At 47.3% G+C, this 21,322-nt stretch overlaps 7 protein-coding genes across 7 annotated transcripts; 5 read left to right on the top strand and 2 right to left on the bottom strand.

The window, feature by feature from the left end:
• Positions 1–686: 686 nt before the first annotated feature.
• On the bottom strand, positions 687–2,384 carry B0J16DRAFT_392822 (general substrate transporter; the record flags this gene model as incomplete). Its single annotated transcript, XM_046132030.1, has 2 exons — positions 687–2,184; positions 2,242–2,384. The coding sequence occupies 2 exons, from the start codon at positions 2,382–2,384 to the stop codon at positions 768–770; spliced, it is 1,560 nt and encodes a 519-aa protein (XP_045990574.1). The 3' UTR covers positions 687–767.
• Positions 2,385–2,681: 297 nt separating this feature from the next.
• On the top strand, positions 2,682–4,709 carry B0J16DRAFT_410380 (uncharacterized protein; the record flags this gene model as incomplete). Its single annotated transcript, XM_046133141.1, has 3 exons — positions 2,682–2,691; positions 2,760–2,915; positions 2,975–4,709. The coding sequence occupies 3 exons, from the start codon at positions 2,682–2,684 to the stop codon at positions 4,666–4,668; spliced, it is 1,860 nt and encodes a 619-aa protein (XP_045990573.1). The 3' UTR covers positions 4,669–4,709.
• A 16-nt stretch (positions 4,710–4,725) lies between these two features.
• Positions 4,726–7,185, bottom strand: B0J16DRAFT_392809 (Six-hairpin glycosidase-like protein; the record flags this gene model as incomplete). Its single annotated transcript, XM_046132029.1, has 1 exon — positions 4,726–7,185. One exon carries the CDS (start codon positions 7,183–7,185, stop codon positions 4,726–4,728), a length of 2,460 nt encoding a protein of 819 aa, XP_045990572.1.
• A 652-nt stretch (positions 7,186–7,837) lies between these two features.
• B0J16DRAFT_353272 (uncharacterized protein) lies at positions 7,838–9,686 on the top strand (the record flags this gene model as incomplete). The annotated part of the gene is made up of 8 exons (XM_046129299.1): positions 7,838–7,965; positions 8,018–8,250; positions 8,306–8,332; positions 8,379–8,489; positions 8,546–8,917; positions 8,981–9,118; positions 9,171–9,506; positions 9,562–9,686. 8 exons carry the CDS (start codon positions 7,838–7,840, stop codon positions 9,684–9,686), a joined length of 1,470 nt encoding a protein of 489 aa, XP_045990571.1.
• Positions 9,687–10,420: 734 nt separating this feature from the next.
• On the top strand, positions 10,421–16,059 carry B0J16DRAFT_360547 (uncharacterized protein; the record flags this gene model as incomplete). Its single annotated transcript, XM_046129701.1, has 6 exons — positions 10,421–11,515; positions 11,638–11,814; positions 11,962–12,647; positions 12,681–13,228; positions 13,381–15,244; positions 15,410–16,059. The coding sequence occupies exons 1-6, from the start codon at positions 10,506–10,508 to the stop codon at positions 16,057–16,059; spliced, it is 4,935 nt and encodes a 1,644-aa protein (XP_045990570.1). The 5' UTR covers positions 10,421–10,505.
• A 1,265-nt stretch (positions 16,060–17,324) lies between these two features.
• B0J16DRAFT_392784 (Alpha/Beta hydrolase protein) lies at positions 17,325–18,642 on the top strand (the record flags this gene model as incomplete). Its single annotated transcript, XM_046132028.1, has 7 exons — positions 17,325–17,432; positions 17,487–17,683; positions 17,734–17,841; positions 17,897–17,954; positions 17,984–18,079; positions 18,135–18,463; positions 18,519–18,642. Exons 1-7 carry the CDS (start codon positions 17,373–17,375, stop codon positions 18,640–18,642), a joined length of 972 nt encoding a protein of 323 aa, XP_045990569.1. The 5' UTR covers positions 17,325–17,372.
• Positions 18,643–19,591: 949 nt separating this feature from the next.
• Positions 19,592–20,923, top strand: B0J16DRAFT_392778 (uncharacterized protein; the record flags this gene model as incomplete). Its single annotated transcript, XM_046132027.1, has 2 exons — positions 19,592–19,681; positions 19,733–20,923. 2 exons carry the CDS (start codon positions 19,592–19,594, stop codon positions 20,915–20,917), a joined length of 1,275 nt encoding a protein of 424 aa, XP_045990568.1. The 3' UTR covers positions 20,918–20,923.
• Positions 20,924–21,322: the final 399 nt, after the last annotated feature.

Here is a 21,322-nt window from a genome sequence, read left to right as displayed (position 1 = left end):
GGAAGTTTATTAAAGTGTGTAAGCTTTTTAAAGGGGATGCAGATAGAAGTTGTAGTCTACTTAAGTCTAAACCTATAGATTGCACTGACGATAATGACGGCGAGGTTGTTGTCTGGGGCTACTTTGGCAACGGGAGCAGGTTTTTCAGGAGAAGCAGCTGCAGTAGAGGCAATAGCTGTGATAGTAGTGATAACAGTAGTGAAATGCATGGTGTTGGTATTGAATTTGAGTTGTTGAAGAGGTGTAGAGATAATTGGTAGAAGTAGTAGTTGTTGCTGTAGTATCATTGCTGGAATATGAGTGAAGAACTGATTTTCACTTCTGGCTTTATATAATTAATATTATAAATAAGCTATAATAGTCAGTAATATATAGTAAAGGGTAAGGAATTAAAGTTAATTAACTAACTTTTATCATATTAAGTTATTTAAAGTTAAAGAAAGAAAAAGTTACCTTATATATAGCTTAGTAGTTACTATAATTTATATATTATTAGAGTTTAGTAGTTAATATAACTTATATACCTAACCTTACTAAGATTTAACCTACTAAAGGTTACTATTAATAATATTTTAAAGAGAAAACTTATCCTAGCTTTACTGTTTAGAGATACCCTTGCTATTTATATATAGGTAAAGGAGTTATAATACCCTTGTGGAAAGTGTAAATAGCTTTACAAACCTTATCTGATCGCATAGCTGTATAGCTACGAGCAATACCACACTGAAAGCCATCTTTGACACTGAAAGAGGTAATGATGGTTGTGCCTAGACTGTCTCCTTATTTACGACGTGCTCCACAAGGTGCGGAGTTTTGCCTTCAACCATAACCTCAGCAGCATGCCCAACAACACCCTGAGGACCATCGAAGATATAAGCAATTTCCTCCAGTGACGGACCCTTTGTCTCAGGAAACACAAACCAGACACCAATAAACTCGATCATAACCCAACCAACAAAGATGATGTAAAAGCGCCAAGTGATGTCCTCAAGACCGATAGGTACAACAAAAGTGGAAAGCATCATGAAACAAAACTGGACGAAATAGAAGAAGGACAAACCCTTGGTCCTCATACGATAGGGAAGAATCTCCGGGATGTACAGGCCAAGGTTGCCGTTGAAGCCAAGATTGTAGGCGGGCGAGAACAGGTAGAGGAAGGCTACAACGGTGTAGGCTGCTGCTTTGTTGGTATTGTCCTTAGCGAAGACAGCACTTCCTGCAGTGATGCAGATATCAACAATCCAGATCGCGCCTAAAGACCAGAGGAAGAGCTTGCGACGGCCGACTTTAGCGGGCAACGTAGCGAAATAGATTGCCGAGAACCAAGAGAGCATCTGGTTAGTGGCATTGATGAGGGTTTGCTGAAGGTCCGATTTGAGTCCCACTGAGTGAAGGATAGGAGACAGGTAGTATGAAACAAAGGCGTTTCCGGACATCTGGGAACATATGGCAGCCCAGATCATGATGAACATGCGTCGACGGTTACCAGGAGAACTGCCCAAGTCCTTGAGAAAGGTAAACATGTTGTGGTCTGTCGCCTCGGCACTCAATGTTTGTTTGATCTCGGTGTATTCAAGCTGGACCACGGGATCCAGTTCATCGCCCTCACCATGGTACTTGGCAAGCATAGCTAGAGCATCTTCATCGCGGCCTTTACTGACAAGCCATCGTGGGGATTCAGGCACAAACCAGACGAGGAGGAGTTGGATGACTGAAGGGAGGCCTTGCAAAGCAGAAGGAATGCGCCAAGATGCTGTACTGTCGATGCGGAAGGTACCGAAGGTACACCAGCCAGCAATGATGGAACCGATGGAGTAGAATGTCAGGAAGAGAGCAGTGGCTGTGCTTCTCTGGTCGGGATGTGCGATCTCGGTAATGTAGGGAGCGCCGACTCCCGCAACGACCACGCTTCCGGAGCCGATGATGACTCGGGAGATTATGAACATGGCGATATTAATGGCACCACCCTGAATAGCAGCACCGATACAACAGAGCGCGGCTCCAAAGGCAATACCGCATCTTCGTCCAAAGGTATCAGCGACAGGCGAAATGGCAAAGGAGCCAACGATGCCACCGAGTGGGTATGCAGCGTTGAAGAAACCGAGAAGAGCACCAGTCGGAGACCCGAAGTAAGTTTGCCAGTGGGTCACCGACTGGAGACCGTTCATCATACTCCCATCGAATCTGGAATCGTGTGGTTAGTTGAAAGAGTCAGATCAATGATTTGGTGAATAAACATACCCTTGGGAGAAAATTGAGAGGAGCGGAATAATCATTAGAAGGTTGAGGGCACGCAGATTGGGATGTCTCCACCAACGAGTCGTGTCTACCGGCGACCGTGGACTGTGACCGGCTAGGTCCTTGGAGGGTTCTGGTGCAGACATTGTATTCAAACTTGGTAAGAGACGTAGAAGGATTAGGATCTGCTTGAGCGGGTAGTCTATCAACATCCAGTGGTACGCCAAGTTGGGCATATAAATAAGCATGATTACCCTTAGTCCGGCTGTCAATGCAGTATACTCGGATGTTATTGGGCCGAAGGCGTCTACCCCGGGTCCACGAGTAGTGCGACTTTGCGGGGAAGCCTAGCTCTCGGCGTGATCATCGGTCTAACACGACCGATATAAAATGGCCAGGGTTCCCGCCCACTCACACCTCACACACTCAAAAAGCGGCCCAACATGGTCCGAAGTATGATCTCGTACGTTCTGGACCCGCACCAAGATCGTGGTAGCTGACTCTAATGGTTCTTTTCGCAGGTGTGAACGGTGCAGACAACGAAAGGCAAAGTGTGACCGGCAATTGCCAGCTTGCGAACGATGTGTGCTTGCACAGGTCGATTGCGATTATGCAGGGCGGCGAAAGCCGGGGTTTCCAGCTGGTCACCGCCAACAGCTTGAAGACAAGATTCGTCAGTGCTTCCCTTTCTTAATGATTTTTTGTACGTTGAGCTTTCTAGTCTAACTGTCTTTAGAGAGACTGGAAGCCGAATTGCGAGCCCTTCGAGGTACCCCGGGAAGCAACGAGACCACTGTATCACCAGTCCACCATGATCAATCGCCCTCATCTTCAACCCTGCCCGCACAACAGGCTGCCGCTCCAACGTTTGAGCGTACTCGCAGAATCAAAGAACGCCATCCCCCGACTGACCTTGTCGTCTCTGTATCGTCTCTATACTTCCGCCACATCCATCCATGGTTTCCATTCTTGGACGTGCAACGCGTCATCGCCGACTTGGGCTCTACAGATGAGCCCTCGATGCTCCACCATGCTCTCTTTGGAGTCGCGTTACCCTACTCATTTGACTCCCGTCTCGACCAAATTTCTAGCGACTCATTCTGGAAATACTCCAAGCGCCGGATCTTCGTCGATGTCCTAGAAGAGCCGTCTTATAGTTCCCTAGAAGCGTTGACTGTTCTTACCTTGGACCTTTCGAGTATGACTCATAGTGCGCAGGTCTCCGGTCCTCTCGCGGTCGCAACGAGGTTGGCGCTTCAGTTGGGAAATACAGATGGTCTGATGTTTAGAACGTCGGCGGAGGCTGAGAGGCATGAGACCTTGAGCAAGAGGGACATCAACTTCCGACAGCGATTATTCTGGGCCATCTATGCCCTCGACTCCTGGATCTGCATCACAGCCAATTCCGTCTCAACTTTCAGTTACCTGCAAGTCCAGCATTTTCTACCCTTCCGCGAGGCAGTCTGGAGAGATAGTCTGCCGCAACTTGAGGAGATGGAGTTGTCTCCTACATTCATTTTTAGCTATCAGCTGGAGCTCTTGGACCTCGCTCGAATGGCTCACAAAGCTGTAACGGAGAGTGGTGATTTCTGCAACAATTACGAGGCGACATCCTCTCTGCAACAAGATGTCCAGGCAATCTCTTCAAAGCTGGATGTCTGGATTGAATCTCTTCCCCCTCAGTTGGCCTGGAGTGGCCGAGACACTTCTTTGAGTCGTATACAGAGAGCGAACCGCCCAGCAGTCTTGATGCTGCATGCTTATTTCCACGCATTGATCATATACTTGAATGGTTTCATAGCAGCTCCGGCACCGGGTATCATCCTTCCTGATATCAGCGCCGAGGCCCGGCAAGGAAGTCAGGAACGCTGTCTTCGTAGCTCTAGAGCCCTAGCTGAGATTGTCACCCAGGCCGCCGTGCACGTTGTTGACAAGCTCGGGTGGCCTTTTGCATGGTCTGTCTGGGTTGCTGCTCGTTTCTTGATCTCACAAAAGTGTACCATGGGCTCTAGTGGCCCAGAAACAAGTGCAAACATTTCTGTCTTCTCAGACTTCCTTGCCCGGATGAGTCGCTTTTCTCAGATTAGTTCCACTTATGCTCGGCTCCTCGGTCAAGCCCTTTCCGAGCTCGAGACGTGCGACGCCGGGGGTCAAAGCACTATTCTCCACCTTGTCTCCGATTGGAGAGTTACAACTTCTCGTTTAGAGGACCATCTTAGGCCAGATCCGATGTTGCATGCTGTTGTGAGTCCAAGTCTGGTGGATGGAAACCCAAACGATGCAAACATGCAGCAATTGAACACCTTACTTCCCGTTTTTCAAGATGACGCTTGGATGGATATCTCACAGAGCAGTCCGGATAGTTGGTTCCGTGGTCCTTTGTTTGCCTCATCCGCATATCAACATTTCAATGAGGTTCGGCAGGAGTGAAAATGTCAATCAGATTAAATAATGATGAATACTAGTATAGCAGGGTTTCGTAATTTACTACTTTCTCATTCGCGTGCAACGGAATACCATCTTCTCGAAGCTATTCATCACCTTCTCCGACTGACCGGGCAATTGTACAATGACTGTGACTGGCCTGGCTAACGCTTCGATACGCAGCTCAACAAGCACCTCATCGTCTGACGAGCTCCACGAAACCTCTGCCAAACCAAGTTTCCCCCTTCTGTGGAAAGGCACTGTTGCCTTGAAAGACGGATATAAACTCAACCGAGGCTCAAACCGTACTTGGTCCCAGCCAGGCTTTTCAGGCTTGATGCCCGCTACCTCTGACAGAAACTCATGAAGAGGAGCACTGCCCCAAGCGTGGCAGTCTGAGCGTTGTGATACGCTGTCTTCTTCCCACGTTGTTAAATTGAGAGCCATTTGGTCACGCCATGGCTGCCAAAACCTGGCATACAGGTCGTCGTACAGGGTGCCACCTGCGGTACTCATAGCTCGCAGGGTGTAGAATGACATTGATATCGACGTTTTGACGAGCGAGTCTTTCCCGTCTCGAGAACCATCCTGTACGTCATACAGCAGAATCTGGGCAGCCGAACCACTTATAGCGCCGCAAAGGATTGCCCAAATCTGGCTGTGCTGACTGATATCAGTCTTCGGGTCTGAGCCAGAGGCCAGACTGTCGGTGAAGTAGCGTCCGTCAAAGCAGTGCACTTTTAGTGCTTTTGCAATCCAACTTGCCCGTTGGACATACTCGCTAGCCAGATGAGGTCGGCCAGCACAAGCTGTTTGCAACCCGGAAGCCAGTACTAATGTATACGAGTACAGACTATTGACATAAGTCGAGATGCCTGACCTTTCTACCGATAGAGGAATTCCATATGGCCGCCACTGATCTGCCCAGTCATGAAAGTTCCAAATACCCTCCTCATTTCTGAGAATTACCAGACCGGTTTGTTCTTGAATGCGAGAGTGGAAGAAGTTGAGAACAGCATCGACGACAGGAAGAAAAGGCCGAATGAAGTCGATGTCGTTGTAGAACGTGAAGTGGTCATGTAACATGCATATCCAATAGAGGGAAAAGGCGGGAATAATTTGGAGTTGACTCGACGGCGCTCGGCTCGCTGTGAGTCCGACACGAGGCTGAAAAGAGTTGTGCAGCTGGATTATTGCTTGCCTAGCTAGACGGTCATCGCCAGATACATAGTACGTGAAGAGACAAGAGCTGCGTGTATCCATGGCGTACTGAAGTTGTTCATAGAATGGACAATCCTCGTAGCAGTCGTGCATGCAATTCTGTAGTGTGCGTATGCTTGTGTGGTACAGACCCTTGACATCGGTATCACTCGGGCTCGCACTGACGTTGGATAGTACGTCAAGAGGATAATGGACTGTCTCGATATCGATTCCGCGCAAGGTTAAACCGGAAGATCCCGCCCACAAGCTGATCCTCAGAAATCTGAACGATCTCCAATGGAAAGGCACATAGACCTCGTCCTCGTGTTCGCTTTCATAATAACCCAAATCTAAGTTACCTTCCTGGCCCTGGAAGTTGTAGATGTCTTGCGGTCCGAACAATGACCTTGCTGTATCGATTCGGTTTCCCTTCCGGCGGAGGTACGGGACCAGAGTTGGAGTGTCTTCATAGCTTTCCGAGTATGTAATAATCATTTTGGCGCCTGGACGGTCGGGACGCTTGAAACGTAAACGAATGAAGGCAGTTGAATGAGTCGGAGCCTCCAGATCTAGCTGATGCTTGGTGTCAGGTGGGAGTACCAGGTCAGATTCTTGGTCATCAAGGTTGATCAAGTTTCTCTCCCAGACTTCCGAGGACAATGCGCTCTCAACGTTGTAAATAGCCTTGAATTGAGACTTGCAGACCTTCATGTGAGGGATAAGACGAGGCGATAGCTTCCAGGGTGCTGTCACACCTGTCGAGTTCTGGAATTGTAATAAAATAGCCGAGGTCCACACCAAGGAAGATGCGTCTTTCTCGTCTCTCTCGACCTTTTCGTAGATATGGAGGAAATCATCTTCGGCTTGGTCAATAGGCAGCGTCACAAATCGATCTACTGCCGTTTGCCAGAGAACACTACTGCAAAGCTCTGACGCCCAGAATGGATCATCGATAGTTGTTCTGACTCGAACACCACCGCATCCCAATCTTGGAAAGCTAGTGGCATATGAGGTCCCGTGGAAGAGTCTCAAGACGTGGATCGCTATTAGATTGTGTCCCGTGTGCAGATACGGACTGATGTCGACCTCGTCGTAGAACCAGAGAGTTGCATCGCCTTTGACAGGTCCAAAAGCCACCAACTTTTTGTTTATGTACAATTTATAGCGTGTGTCAGCGGTGATGCTGATTGTGAGAGGCGTCGGTATCTCTTTGTCGACAAAGAGTGTTTTGCGGAAATGAACGAAACGACCAGCGGTGTCGGGGACATTCTCATGGAAATTGGGATGCCACATCCATGACGTGTCAACAGTCTCAGCAGCCATTGCAAATACTGTGACGTAAGACAGGGAACCGGTAAGAGAAGTATTGGTAGGGACTTACGAAACCCCTAGTACTCGGTCACAGGCTTATTTGTGCTCGTTATGAAATTCGCCGAAAGCCCATGGAGGCAGTAATAGCCTCGGAGTACTCATAAGACTGCCTACAAATACCCCACTTACTACGCGTCCCGGACAGAGATACACCGAATGTTCTTCGATCAATCAGACCAAGACCGAGCTGAGCGAAACTGAGCGAGGCTGAACGAGGTTGAACGAAGCTAAACGAATTATAGCCTTGGCGCGCTTCGAGGTTGACCCCACAGTTTAAAGGAACGGGCAAAGACGGTGCGTCTCAAGCCGCTGACTAGCGCGACCAACCCTACACCACATTAATTCGTCAATACTATACCTTCTTACTGGGATCAATTATACCGACAACGTTAACTCAACCAGCGGTAATGCAAGATCGGAGTTGTCTCCCCCGCGATCGTAAAGAATCCCCATGGGGATAGATCCAATTCATCTTGATGCCCCTGTAACGCTGTACCCTTAGGCAAATAAGATCGTTTTTTGAGAATATTTAATTGAAAAGGCTTCCCAGCAAAGCGTACTTCGTAAGCCACTTCACAGTATCAATCCCATACAACCTACTAAAATGGGTGTTTCCCAGTACTTGAAGCTTCTCAGCTTGGTCAGTGCCGCGACTGCGGCTCCAAACTATGCTGTACCTGGGACTCTGCCAAAAAACGCAGCCGCACTGGACGCCTCACCAGTAGGAGCATCGTGAGTTTCCCAGATGTGAGTCGGCAATAACATGACTGATTTATCTTATTAGGTTCGAGTTTTTCATGTGGCCTTCATACGCGACCAATATCTCGTTGACTCTTCCTTGCCTAGAGCACTTTAACAAGCTCTATAAGAAAAAGATACCTATTCGGATTGGAGGCACAACGCAGGATAGAGCGACATATGATGCTGACTTCAAAGGCTATGTCTCGTACAAGGTCGATGATCCATTAGATGCTCCGATGAGCCTCACTTATGGTCCAAAGTTCTTTGATTTAATTGGTCGGTTTCCTTTAACCATTTTGTGATGCCCAATACTGATTGCAGATTGATATAGAGACATTTGGAGCTGAAACAATCTTGGGTAAAGCGAACATCGTGCGGTTTGGTGCACGGCTAACCGTTTCCAGGACTTAACCGCGGTTTGAACAACAGAAACACCACGTTCGCTGCGGCTTCTATGGCCAAGTCCAAAGCATCTGACAATATCTGGGCAATTGAACTTGGAAACGAGCCTGATCGTAAGTCTCTCGACGACACATTGAAGAATACCGTCTTTGCTGACCTTAGCCTTTAGTGTTCTACAAGTATTGGCAATACCCTGTTGCTCAAGCACCGTGGAACGAGACACAGGAGGGATCTGATGCAGCAGACTGGGCACAGGACTTCACAAACCATTGGAAGGGTTCTCTCCCCATTCTTGCTGGTGGCGGATATGCGATTCCCTTCGAGATAGAACCTGGGTGGCCTAATCTACCATATCTGGTTAATGAGGCCTACAACCAGACTGTCAAGGCAGCGACGAAGGTGTACAACGGACATTTGTATGCTTTCTCGAATGCAACCGAAGATGGACTAGATACCGAGATGGCACACCAAAGGACGGTTGATGACCTTGACCTTCTGCCCATCTCAACTGCCAAGTCTGTCGGCAGGCCGTACATCATTGGTAAGTACATATCAAGCTCAGCGGTTTCTGGCATGTTTCCGATTATTGACTCTTTGCTTCTAGGTGAAACGGGCTTTCACGGATTAGACTACGAAATGGACGCCACTTTCGGTTCTGCCATACAAATGGTCGACAAGACCTTACGCGCTTTGTCTATAGGCACTTACCGACTGTTCTACCACCAGGGTACTGTCAATCAAGGTAAGCCCTTCAATCCCATGATTACTATCCTGCACAAACTAACGAAACTCAGCTTTTTTCAACTGGTGGCGAAGCGATCAACTCAACGCCAATTTCTACGGCGCCTACTTCGGAGCTCTTGCTGCAGCAGGCGGTGATCATATCGTGGCGAGCGACGATGGCAGCGACCGGTACGCGCAGTATATTATCTATCGAAAGGGCAAACCGTTCAAACTTGTCCTTGTCAACACTGACTACTACTCGGGTACCGGATCCCGCTCTACGACAAGCTTTACAGCTACTGGGCTCAAGAATGGTGCTGTGAAGGCGCTTCGCATGACAGGACCAAGCAGCGAGACTCTGGTTCCCCTTAAGCAGATCGATCGAGATCTTGAGCCCAGTATTGGAGGTAAGTGCTCGTTCACGTCTTTGTTAAAAGTTTACAAGTACTGATATTTATACAGGCCAATATTTCTCGAACCAGAACTGTGGTCTCAAAGGTGCCCGGAAGTTTGAGACGCTCAAGGTTAAGAAGGAAAAGCTTGTTGTGGATCTCAAAGCATCGGAAGCACTTGTTATCTACCTGTAACGGGGTTCTGTATCTAGTAGTTTTGGTAGCCCCTCGAGGGTTGGAGTACATAGATGGAGGCGGGATTTATTCTAAATTCCTTGTTATCAGGGTTTTTATCCCTGCTTGGACGATGCCCTCAATTCGCTACTACAAAGAGAGATCTCCTTACCTCTAACATCATCTGAACCTCGATGGTAGTATGCACAAGGCCCCTGGTTTCGCCGAACTTGTAGAAATACGTTATCCTTGGTGACACAGCCTTACGTACAGCATTGCAGTCGGTAGTCTTAAAGCAGGTCCTTGTAGCCTGCGGAATGTGATTACCGGTTCCATTACCTAATCTGTAAGCAGGAAAGAGTTTTATCTTGTTATTAACTTTTGGCGAAGGATATTTACTGATTCATCCCAAAGCCACCGACTGTCTGCCATTATTTTGTTGCTTTTATATGTATACCTGGGGACTCACGCCTCGGAAAAACGCAAATAGTAGACTGTCTGTCACACATTACAAGGTATCTATAGAAGCTCAGATATAGGTCCCTGTACAGGCCCACGTAATTAATCACCACAAACCTCACGCGACTCTCTGGACGTGCAATTAAATTTTGTCCTCTCCATTTCAGCCACCCGGATCGGATTTTCAAGTGATTGGGCAACCGATGAGACATCAGCCCAGTCATCGATGTCGTCACTATAATTGGGCTTCAATCCTGGCCGATGAGATTGGTCATAACCTTCAGCCTCATTTTAGAATACCCCTCATCTTCCCTTTCATCCAAACTTACTACTCAGTTGACGACGGCCCGAATCCCAATAAACTGGGCCTTGTTCGTCAAAATGGCAACTCAGCTTGAGAACCCAGAGCTTTACACTATCGCGTGGATTGCCGCGTTACCCATCGAACGAGCAGCCGCAACAGCGCTGCTTGACGAGATCCATAAGGAACCCCAGGGCTTTAGTCAACATGAAGCCGATAACAACTCTTATAGCTGGGGTCGACTTGGGCAACACAATATTGTCATTGCATCACTTCCAGCAGGAGTTTACGGAGTCGTGTCAGCAGCAACTACTGCGTCTAATTTGGTCTACTCATTGCCTCACATCCGTTTTGGATTGCTGGTAGGAATAGGTGGAGGTATCTCCCAGCCGGACCAAGATCAAGATATTCGGCTCGGCGATGTCGTTATCAGCCAACCGGAGGGAACGACTGGAGGTGTAGTTCAATACGATTTAGGCAAAGCGAAAGCTGGCGGGGTTTGGGAACAGAAAGGCTCTCTCAATAAGCCCCCTCCAGTGCTCCTCCATGCATTGGCGAGTTTACAAGCACAACATGAGATGATGCCATCAAAGATACCCGAGTTGCTCGAAGCGATGTGGAACAAGAACAACCGCTACATGACTAAGAAAAAGACCAACTACACCTACCCAGGCGTGCAGAAAGACCGGCTTTTTAGGTCAGAATACAACCATATCGACGGCCATACTTGTGCGAAATGCGACTCTGAATGGGAAGTGGAGCGGGAAGAGCGAGATTCGACTGATCCTGAGATTCACTATGGCATTATTGCCTCTGGCAACACTCTTATTAAAGACGCCGCTGTCCGTGACAGCCTATGTGAGAGACATCGGTTTCTTTGTGTTGAAATGGAAGCCGCTGGGTTGATTGATCGGTTTCCATGTCTGGTCATCCGTGGTATATGTGACTATGCAGACTCGCATAAAAACGACGGATGGCAACGTTATGCCGCTGCTACGGCCGCTGCATTTGTTGTGGAGCTTCTGGAGCATGTTCCAGTCAAAAAGGTTCAAGAGACGCAGCAGGTTATTGAGGCGGTGAGGGGACGTAAGTAGTAACATAACAATTTAGGTAAATGTCGCTTACACAAGGCAATAGTTGAACATAAAATGACCAATTTAAGGCAAGATAAAATGTCTTGATCTTAGTGTTTAATTGTTAATATGTTAACAGCACCTCCGTTGATAAAATCGATTTGAACATTGTTTTTGACCGGTTACCAGATGCAGCAGGCGCCCGTTTCGACTCTCAGGCCGAAGAACACAATCCAAAGTGCTTAGCCAATACTAGAGTCGATCTCCTTCGAGATATATCCAGTTGGATTACAAACGAGGCATCGAAGCAGATACTGTGGCTGAATGGCATGGCGGGAACCGGAAAATCCACTATTGCACGCACTATCGCCAGCGACAGATCTAATCAGCATGATCTCGGGGCAAGCTTCTTCTTCAAAAGAGGCGAAGCAGATCGAGGCAGCCTACTGAGGTTCGTGCCTAGTATTACTCGCCAACTCGCCAGAAACATCCCAGGATTCGCCCTGTCCGTGAGGAATGCACTCGACTCTGACCCTGACATTGCCAGCAAGTCTGTGCCGAAGCAATTCGCCGCGCTGGTCGAGGCCCCAATGGTAGAGCTGATGAAGAAGACATCCCGATTCGTAATAGTCATTGACGCCCTAGACGAATGCGATGGGGATGAGGAGATCAAATCGTTGATTCATCTACTCTCTCGAACCAGTCCTATCCAACATTGTCTCCGAATTCTTATCACAAGTCGACCAGATCTTCCCATTCGCCTCGGGTTTGCGAAGGTCAGCGGAAGCTATCGAACCCTGATTCTTCACGACATGCCAGCAGACACAATCAAGCATGATATCATGACATTCCTTTCATCTGAATTCAACAGTATTCGAGATGAATTCAACATGCTTGCTCCTAAACAGCTGGAGCTACCGCCTCTATGGCCCGGAAAAGATGTTATAGATCAGCTGACGAATATGGCAATACCTTTATTCATCTCTGCAGCTACCGCCTGTCGCTTCGTCAAAGACTGCAAGGTTGACAGCCCCTCAGATCGGCTGTGCAGGTACCTCCAACTGAGCAGTGGCAACTATGGGACTCACCTTGGACAGACCTACGGGCCAGTCCTGCAGTCGATAGTCACTGGGGTCTCTGAAGAGGATCGTAGGCTGATTGTTCAGCAGACCTGTCACATAGTCGGGACTATTGTTATTCTAGCGGCTCCGCTCTCAGTAATTGCCATGTCAAAGTTGCTCGATGTCTCGTTCAGCCTTGTGCATAGTCCACTCAACGCACTTCATTCCATATTGAATGTTCCGCCGGACTTGCACGACCCGGTCCGGTTGTTGCATATCTCACTTCGGGATTACCTCATCGACCCTGACCGAAGCGACAAGAATGAGTTTTGGGTCGACGAACAACATGTCCATCTAGAACTGTTGCAGAACTCGTTACGAGTCATGAACGTCAACTTGAAGGAAGACATATGTCGTCTCGTATGGCCTGGAACAAAACGCACCGATGTCCCCCCATCCCAGATAGAAACTTGCATTCCTGCTGAATTGCAGTATGCCTGCTGTTATTGGGTCTATCATCTTGAGAGAGTCAAGGCCCCTTCGCTCCACGAGGATTTGGTGTTCGGGTTCTTGCAGAGCCATCTATTCCATTGGATAGAGGTATTAAGTCTACTGGGACGATCTAGGGAAATGTTTCACGCCATCACGGTATTGAAACGTCTCATCAAGGTACGTTCCCTCGAAGAGCAATAGGACTTATGACTCTCAGCTGGACAGTGAGGTGTTCAGGTGAACTACATATCATGGGGATGTACAGGCAGGGACTCGTTACCCTCTTCACTTAGACTGTTGCTTAGATCCGGGAGCTAACGATCATACAGAAGGAAGAAGAAAACATGCATGGCCAAGTTTTGAACGAGGTCTCAAGATTCCTCCAAATCACCTCGACAGTTATCGATTCACATCCACTTCAGCTATATCCATCACTGCTGTATTCGATCCCATCCAATACCGTACTGGATAAGATGCTTACGACGAGATTCCCTCCATGGCTGCAACATGCGCCTGAACCGGATAAGACATCGGACCGACCCGAGTTCATATTGGAAGGTCATCAAACACAGATCGGGCATTGCAAAATGTCGCTCGATAACTCACATTTGGTTTCTTGCTCTAATGACGGGCAGGAGATGCGCGTCTGGGATCTTAAAACAGGTGAATGCATTCGAGTCATTACTAACAAGGGCGGGATTGGCTGGCGCGACTTCAGTTTGTCGTACAACGGATTGTGGATAGTCGCCCACAGTTCCGTGGATTCTGAAGCTGCCGGGAGGACTGTAGAAGAGGACTCTTACTCTAGTCCCGAGGATAACCCTGATGATATAAGCGAAGAAGACTCCGATACTAGTAACAACGAAAACTCCGATACTAGCAGCGAAGCAGAATCTGGAACTGACATCCACAACGACTTGCATGTCCCAGGATTGATAAAGCTCTGGAATGTTGAGTATGAACAGTTTATTGAGCAAATGTTTGTACAATACCCCTTTGCAGGGAATATTTTCCGATTCTCGCCGAACTCCAAATTCCTCGTCTTCATAGAAGATACAGGCGCGGCTGTTGTTCGACATTTGGATAAGGCTGGGCCTCCGCGAGAAATTCGTCTCACATTGAGAAAGACTGGCAGAAAGCGGTTTAGGCCTTACCGGAATGCTGAGGCTTACAACGGCGCGTTCTATTACATAGAGTTTTCTCCCGATTCTTCTCTTCTTATAGTCGTTTCGGTCATTACTGAGAAATACGCAATATGGGAAACCCAGACGTTCAAATGTATCCGTTATCGAAAGGTAAACAGGTTTCTTCGAGACTTTTTCGATCGCGATCCAGTGGAACGATATGCAACGTCATTCGCCCTAACCGAAGCTGCGTCAATCATGGTGGCTGGCGCCCTGTCCGGCGATGGTTGGAAACCTTCGTTGCTGCGCAAAGGTCACGTGGAACTAGAGATCAGATGGCTCGAGTCTGGATTGATCATCAGCACAATTCATTGCAAGGCCGATGTTATCAAGACACAGTTCTCGCCTGATCAGACAGTACTGGCATTAACTTTTCGGGATGGATCTGTGGGAACATGGAGAGTTGAAACGGGAGAATGTCTCACGCTGTCTCGATTTCAACCAAACGCCTTTGGGATCTCTTTTTCACCAGATCTCGAGTTAATAATCTCGACTGGGGTCGGCACAACGGCAAGTCTCTGGGCGAATCATCCCCGTGAAACGGACCCCAAATCGTCCAGGGACCGGTGGGACCCAATCGTGTCCGTTGTTCTATCATCAGATTACAGCCTTGCAGCTTCCTTTTCCTCCCGGGGATCTGTGAAAGTGTGGCATACGGATACATGCAATTGTATTTTTCAATTTGATACTGGCCTTCAGGAGCAAATCTCCGGTCTAGAGACAACCCTAGACCTCTTACACTTCACAAAAGATAACCGTTATCTATTTGCTGCTTGGGCTACAGCTATTAAACAACTGAATCTGTATCTCGACGATCGTCACCAGTGGGATGGGCACTTTCGGGGCTGGGATCTAATCAAAGGTCAGGAAATCATCGGCCTGAAAACCAACATCCATGCTGCACGTTCCAGAGGGTCTGCAGTACTTATAACCCCTAACGATCGTTGGATTATCTTTGCATGTGATCAGAATGTGACGATTATCGCCATTGATGCGTTTTCGATCACTCGTGAGGTGGTCTTTCCAAGGCCTATTCACGGTCTAACAATCTGCCCCAAATCACAATCTCTTTTTGTCTTGGTATTCGAAATTGAAAAGTCTGTAATACCTGAAGGCGGAGGCAGAGAGTGGACTTATAAGAGATGTGAATTCTCTTTGTTCACACTCAGCACAGTGGAGAACGAGCAACCTGTCGGCATCGCATTACCAGTGGGCGTCGAGGATATATTCGCCGTATCCCTCGACTCGAAATTCCTGGTCCTGAAAATATACGATGATCGCTGGAGCCAGTCGGTGGCCCTAGCGATGTTAGGTGACCCTGTTGAAGTGCGTTATAGGTTTTCAAACCCTGCGGACTCAATTAGCAGTCCAGCCTTCATGTCTCTAATCCAGGACGATTCAGTTCTGCTTTCATATCATTTACCAAACCTGGATCTCAGAAACAGCTTTACAGGGCAGCTGATTCGCCGCCTAAGGGTTGAGTTTGGCTTTGGCCGTGGCTGTGAGCCGCGGCGAATGCATTTTAACACCAACACTCAACAGATCCACACGAACTTCGGCACAATTGCCACCCTTGACGACGCAGCCGATGGATTGGATGTCTGCTTTTCCATAGATAAGCATCTCACGGGGTATGGGATTAGTGCTGATAGGTCTTGGCTACTCTGGAAGAATAAGCAGATTTTCTGGCTACCACCAACCTTTCGACCCAAAAGTTCCTCTGCCATTGAGGTTTTTGGATCGACGATAATTATCGGGACGTCAGACGGGCGGGTCTTGTTTTTCAAGTTTAATAACAAGGACGGGCCACAACTTTTCCAGTGATATATCCTTTTCTGGCCTGGTTTATGAGTTCAGCTATCTGCATGATAGTTTTCGGGGTGTTACAACTCTAGCAAGGCAGAGAAAAGGTTCTTTGTGGGAAGAGGAGTCATGATGCATTTTGCAAAGTCTAGATCTGGAGACTTTCTCTGATGTATGGGGTGCTACAATAGCTGGGATGTAAGTGTTGTTAGAATGGGTGATACCTAGCAGAATGGAAGACTATAAAATAATAAGATTAAACTGAATAGATTATCTGTACCTACAGGAAACTGGGAACTGTCTTTAAACACTACTTCTAATCTTAGATGTAATAACGAGAAGCGACTGTAATAGCGACTGGTACCAAGATGCCATGGCCGCAGTTAAATTATCATTGTCGGTACTCGGATCAGACTTTTTGATCAACGTTCTCTTGTTCGAAGGTAGCCGGTGTTTCAAAGTTATTATAGATACCCTATAATTAAATCGTGTTACACATAACGAATTTAGCCCGCTTATTGCGCTCGTTCCATGTGACTGTGATAAAAAGTATAAGACCAAAGGCTTGAGGTTGCTGTCGGAGAAGGGAGCCGACCCAAACCTGACATTGCCTGTGTGGGGATACAGCACGGTAAGCAGGGATCTTATATTTGGCCTCTTTTACGTCTTATGAAAAACGCTTATATAACCGCTTTCAACATATGACGATAGGCTGATATCGGAAAGACTTGGTCTGCCGTAGCAACCGCTAAGAGAAAAGAAGAGGCGAGAGTAAAGGATATTGTAAGTACAGGACGAGAGCTAACTTAGATTTCTATTGTTTAAGTACTTGTCTTCGTTGTGCAAGATAATTACATAATATTTGTCTGCCTCAACTGCTAGACAGGCGGTTGTAACCCTACCTATAATACTACCCCTACGTTACGGTACCTAGGTAACAATCAGTTGAAATGTGACTTCTAATATAAAGTACTACTGCTTTTCTTAATGTCCTTTCTTTTTTGTTGAGCTGAGCTAAATCTTATTCTCGTCCCCAGTCCTTCGTTTATACTTCTTTAAACTAGCATCCTCGTGTCTGCTTTAGGGCTCTCCACACAACCAAGCCTGTTTTGTGCAAGTTTGCGGGGCCTACTCAACGGCTTTGTAATGTACCTTGGTGAGAGTCAGACAAAAGAACACGAGTCAGGCTGTCGGCGCCCGAAGTATGAATTTACGGACGCCTTGCTCATTCCGCGGAACCCGGTTACAATTGCATATATTAACTAACATTCGATCTACGATGCTTTTATTCCGCAGGTCTTGAATATCGCTTTGGTTTGCTGCAAAGTCTAACCATGTCGGAGCCTATTATCCGTGACCCTGGACTTGCAAAGATCCATCCCGAATGGGAGGCAGTATGTACTTTCAACTCTTAGCCATCCTTGCTCATCGCTAAAAGATAATATTAGTTCGAGAAACAGTTTCCAATTCCTCCACTACTCGGAACCCCCCAGCAGCTTCGCCAGTTAAAATTTCCAATTGCCAATGATCCTCCCATCGGGTTCTCCATCAAAGACATTGAGGTCCCAGGTTACCAGGGCGCTACCAATCAGCTGCGTCTTTACACCCCTGATGACAGCTCCGAGCCTCTTCCAGTCGTCATATAGTAAGGAAGACCAATCAGATAAATTTATTGTCATGCTGATTGGTAAACAGCGTCCATGGTGGAGGATGGACAGCGGGAGACCTGGATGCAGAGGATAAGGTGTGCCGAACCATGTGTAACTCTGCAGGAGTGATTGTCGTCAGTGTGGGCTACCGCAAGTAAGGCCTCCATCTTCCCAACTTAAGAGAGAACCTATACTGACGCTTCTATAAGAGCACCCGAGAACCCCTTCCCGATTGGCTTGGAAGATGTCTGGCAAGGAGTACTTTGGGTAGGTCTTCCATCCTACTACCCCGACAGACTGCTAAAGAAGAACAGGTGTTTAACCACATTGAAACCTTGGGAGGTGCCAATGATAAGATTATCATAAGTGGTCTCAGTGCCGGTGGAAACATAGTATGCGCGTCCCTGTACATTTGAGTGTTATTGCAAAAGTCCTAACTCCTACAAGGCAGCCGTTCTCGCACAGAGATCCCAAACTGCCGGAAACGTTACATTTCGCGGACAGATACTGCGTGTTCCTCTAGTCGTACACACGGATGCTCTCCCCCAAGACTTCAACTTCTCCAGCTACACCGAGAACGCCAATCCTCCGATACTACCGGCTGCAGCGGTCACTCAGTGTCTCGGCTACTACGGGGCCCCTCCCGAGGATATACGCATCTCGCCACTTCTGGCAAAGGACTTCTCAGGTCTGCCACCAGCTTATATCCAGATTGCTGGAGCTGATCCCCTTCGAGACGACGGATTCGCGTACGCTGAGAGGTTGCAGAAGGCAGGGTGAGTAAATATCCAGACTATCGGCTGGAGAGCATTTTCACTAACTCCAGGCCAGAATCCCGGTTAGTTTGAGTGTTTACGCAGGCTTCCCGCATGCTTTTATGAGCTTTCCCTTGCCGAGTGCTGCGAAAAGTGATGAGGATTTAATTAAGGCAATCAAGTGGATATTAGAGATATAGAATTAGTTTTACTGCTGTTCTCTAAATACTAACTATATTGCATTAAGCAAAGCTTGGGTTATTGAAAGGGTTTTACAAGACAGCGGCTGGAGAAGCAAGTGAATTAAGTCAATCAACGACAGCGGCGTAGAAATAAATCGCAGGATAGCATATCAATACGTTCTTAAGATAGAGAAAGCATTAGAACTGCTGGTAGTTCTTGCCTATATTAGCGGCGGGTCCCCGCTCGGAGTATAGGAACTTCTTATTGTACGGCATCGCAACACAAGTAATGAAGGGATTCGCAATTTTCTGTGTAACTAAGAACTTATCATGATTGTTGTAGGGGCACATAAAGGCTTCACAACAACTGGAAGGCTTAAGGTTATCCACCGCTTCTTGCCGCAAGAGCTTGACACTTTTTGACGTACTGTTTATGGTTCGTTGTGCCGTTTTGGGAAGACATTTTAAGCTAATGTATGGGATAAGTCTATCTTCAACGCTGACTTATAGGTAACATAAGGTACTCAAGATATTGAGAGGCAACAGGATGGTGAACAGGCAGATGCAGCTATAGAAGCCAGTCAAGCTCAGGCTAGCCAGGACGGTGAAGTGGGGGATATCCGCAAGCTTACGAACCCAAATTTTGCATGTGGAGCTATTTCAAGGTGGTAGTGGGGATCTCAAGACTTAGTGGGTTCGATCGTATGTATTGGTAACCTAAGATAGACTAACTCATGCAGGCTATTACAAACTAACTTCCGCTACAGCTCGTTTAGAATCGTTTAGCATCCATCTTTATCGTTTAGACTCGTTAAGCCATTAAGTATTATTACACCCATCCCCCGTTTCGTTTTCCTATCCCTATTTCACATTATTTCCTCGCTTTTTACATCGTTTAATCTCGTTCTTTTTCTCCAAAGCCCTTTTCCACCATTCACCGACCAGATAAGTACATTACCACAGGGAAATGGCTACCAGCGAAGAACCTAGCAAACGGCGCCGACCGCATAAAAAGGCAAAGACTGGTTGTGCTACTTGCCGAAGCCGTCGCGTTAAAGTTTGTTTAAATTCTCTAGTCTTTAAGGGCTTCATGGTTAACTCTAAGTAGTGTGGTGAAGAAAAACCGAAGTGCGCAGCATGTGTTCGTCGCAAGAAAGAGTGTCAATATCCTATTCCAGACCCTTCATCGCCATTGGAAACTTCTTATACATCATCACATGATGATCATTCCTCTGCAGCTCAACCAACACCGTCCTCAGTCGGTGACACAACTCTCCCCTCTCTACCGACCCTTTCAGCGACAAACCAATGGCTCCCCGCATCTAAACTCCAAGACACTCCCGAAGATGTTTTCGGACTCCATGAAATGGCACTTCTTCACCACTGGACTATCTCAACCAGTCTAGAGATTTTCAAGGCTGACGATATATCTATCGTCTGGCAGGTCTTCTTCCCACAGATTGCCTTTCGACATCCGTTTGTTATGCATGCTATTCTTAGCTTGTCTGCCCTACATCTCGCGTTCCTGAATCCCACAGACAAAACACGACATATGGGAGATGCGGCCCATTACCACACTAGGGCGCTGCAAGGGTTCCAGCGGGCTGTCAGCCAAGTTGTCCCTGAAAGTAGTGAGGGCTTATTTGTGTGGACGACAGTCAATGTCCTCTATGTCTTTGGTATTTCGGGTCGCCTAAGTGATGATGTTGATCAACCCGCAACTGGTCTTAGTCATAAAGATCGTGTGCTAGGAATGGAATGGATACCAATGATACGAGGTATTGAGGCTGTATTTTGTACGACTCATAACTTCCTGAAATCAGAGGTTTCAAGGAAACTGATGGATATCGGGAACTGGTTCGAGTTGGATCCAGGTGCAGATCTAGATCCTCAAGACGTTAACTTCCGTTGCGTCAGCGCTTCGTGGGACGGCAGCCCAGAGGCGGAAACATATAATGAGGCGCTCTGGACACTTCGAAAATGCCGTGCTTTCATTGCTCAATTTGCTACTTTCAACGAGCAGATGCTCAAAAGCTGGGGCTTTAATAGAGCATGGTCCGGTCCTCTCATGTTCATACACTTTGCTCCTCATGCTTATTTTACTCTACTAGAACAACGCCAGCCAGCGGCTCTTGTTCTGTTTGCATATTTTGGGGTGTTGATGCGTCTTTTAGACTCTTGTTGCTTTATGAAGGGATGGGGTCATGACATTGTAGCTGCTGTTGATGATTCACTAGGAGGCTACTGGAGGCCATGGGTAGAGTGGCCAGCTCAGATGGTGGGCTTGCGTTAACAAGAGATAGCATTGTTACATAAAACGTATTGTATCGGTTACTTCTCTATCAAAGTTGCGAGAAGAAGTCCCGATCATAAAAGGATCATAAGTGACAAAAGATCTTCATGACCCTCCATACTACACCACAAAAGGAATGCACTCAGTATACAAGATCGCCACCATAACGGTATAACGGGACTGCGAGAGCTATTGATACAGCTTTGTTACGTTGCGTCAATGGTGTCATCACGAAAGTGAGAGGCAATTGTGAATAAGATATACAGCTTTATTACAATGGGTACCTTAACTGTCTATTAATACGAACATGAACCAGTTATAGGGAGTCCCGACTGGAAAAAGCAAGGTAGCTTCAGTGGTTATATTATACTCAAGACTAGTAGAAGGAAGAGTTCCAAGGCCGAT

Source organism: Fusarium flagelliforme (genome assembly GCF_020744385.1).
Source record: "Fusarium flagelliforme strain FIESC 12 MPI-CAGE-AA-0113 chromosome Unknown B0J16scaffold_1, whole genome shotgun sequence".
Taxonomy (NCBI): domain Eukaryota; kingdom Fungi; phylum Ascomycota; class Sordariomycetes; order Hypocreales; family Nectriaceae; genus Fusarium; species Fusarium flagelliforme.
The sequence above is the reverse complement of the archived record's forward strand: the minus strand, read 5'-3'. Positions and strand labels throughout refer to the sequence as shown.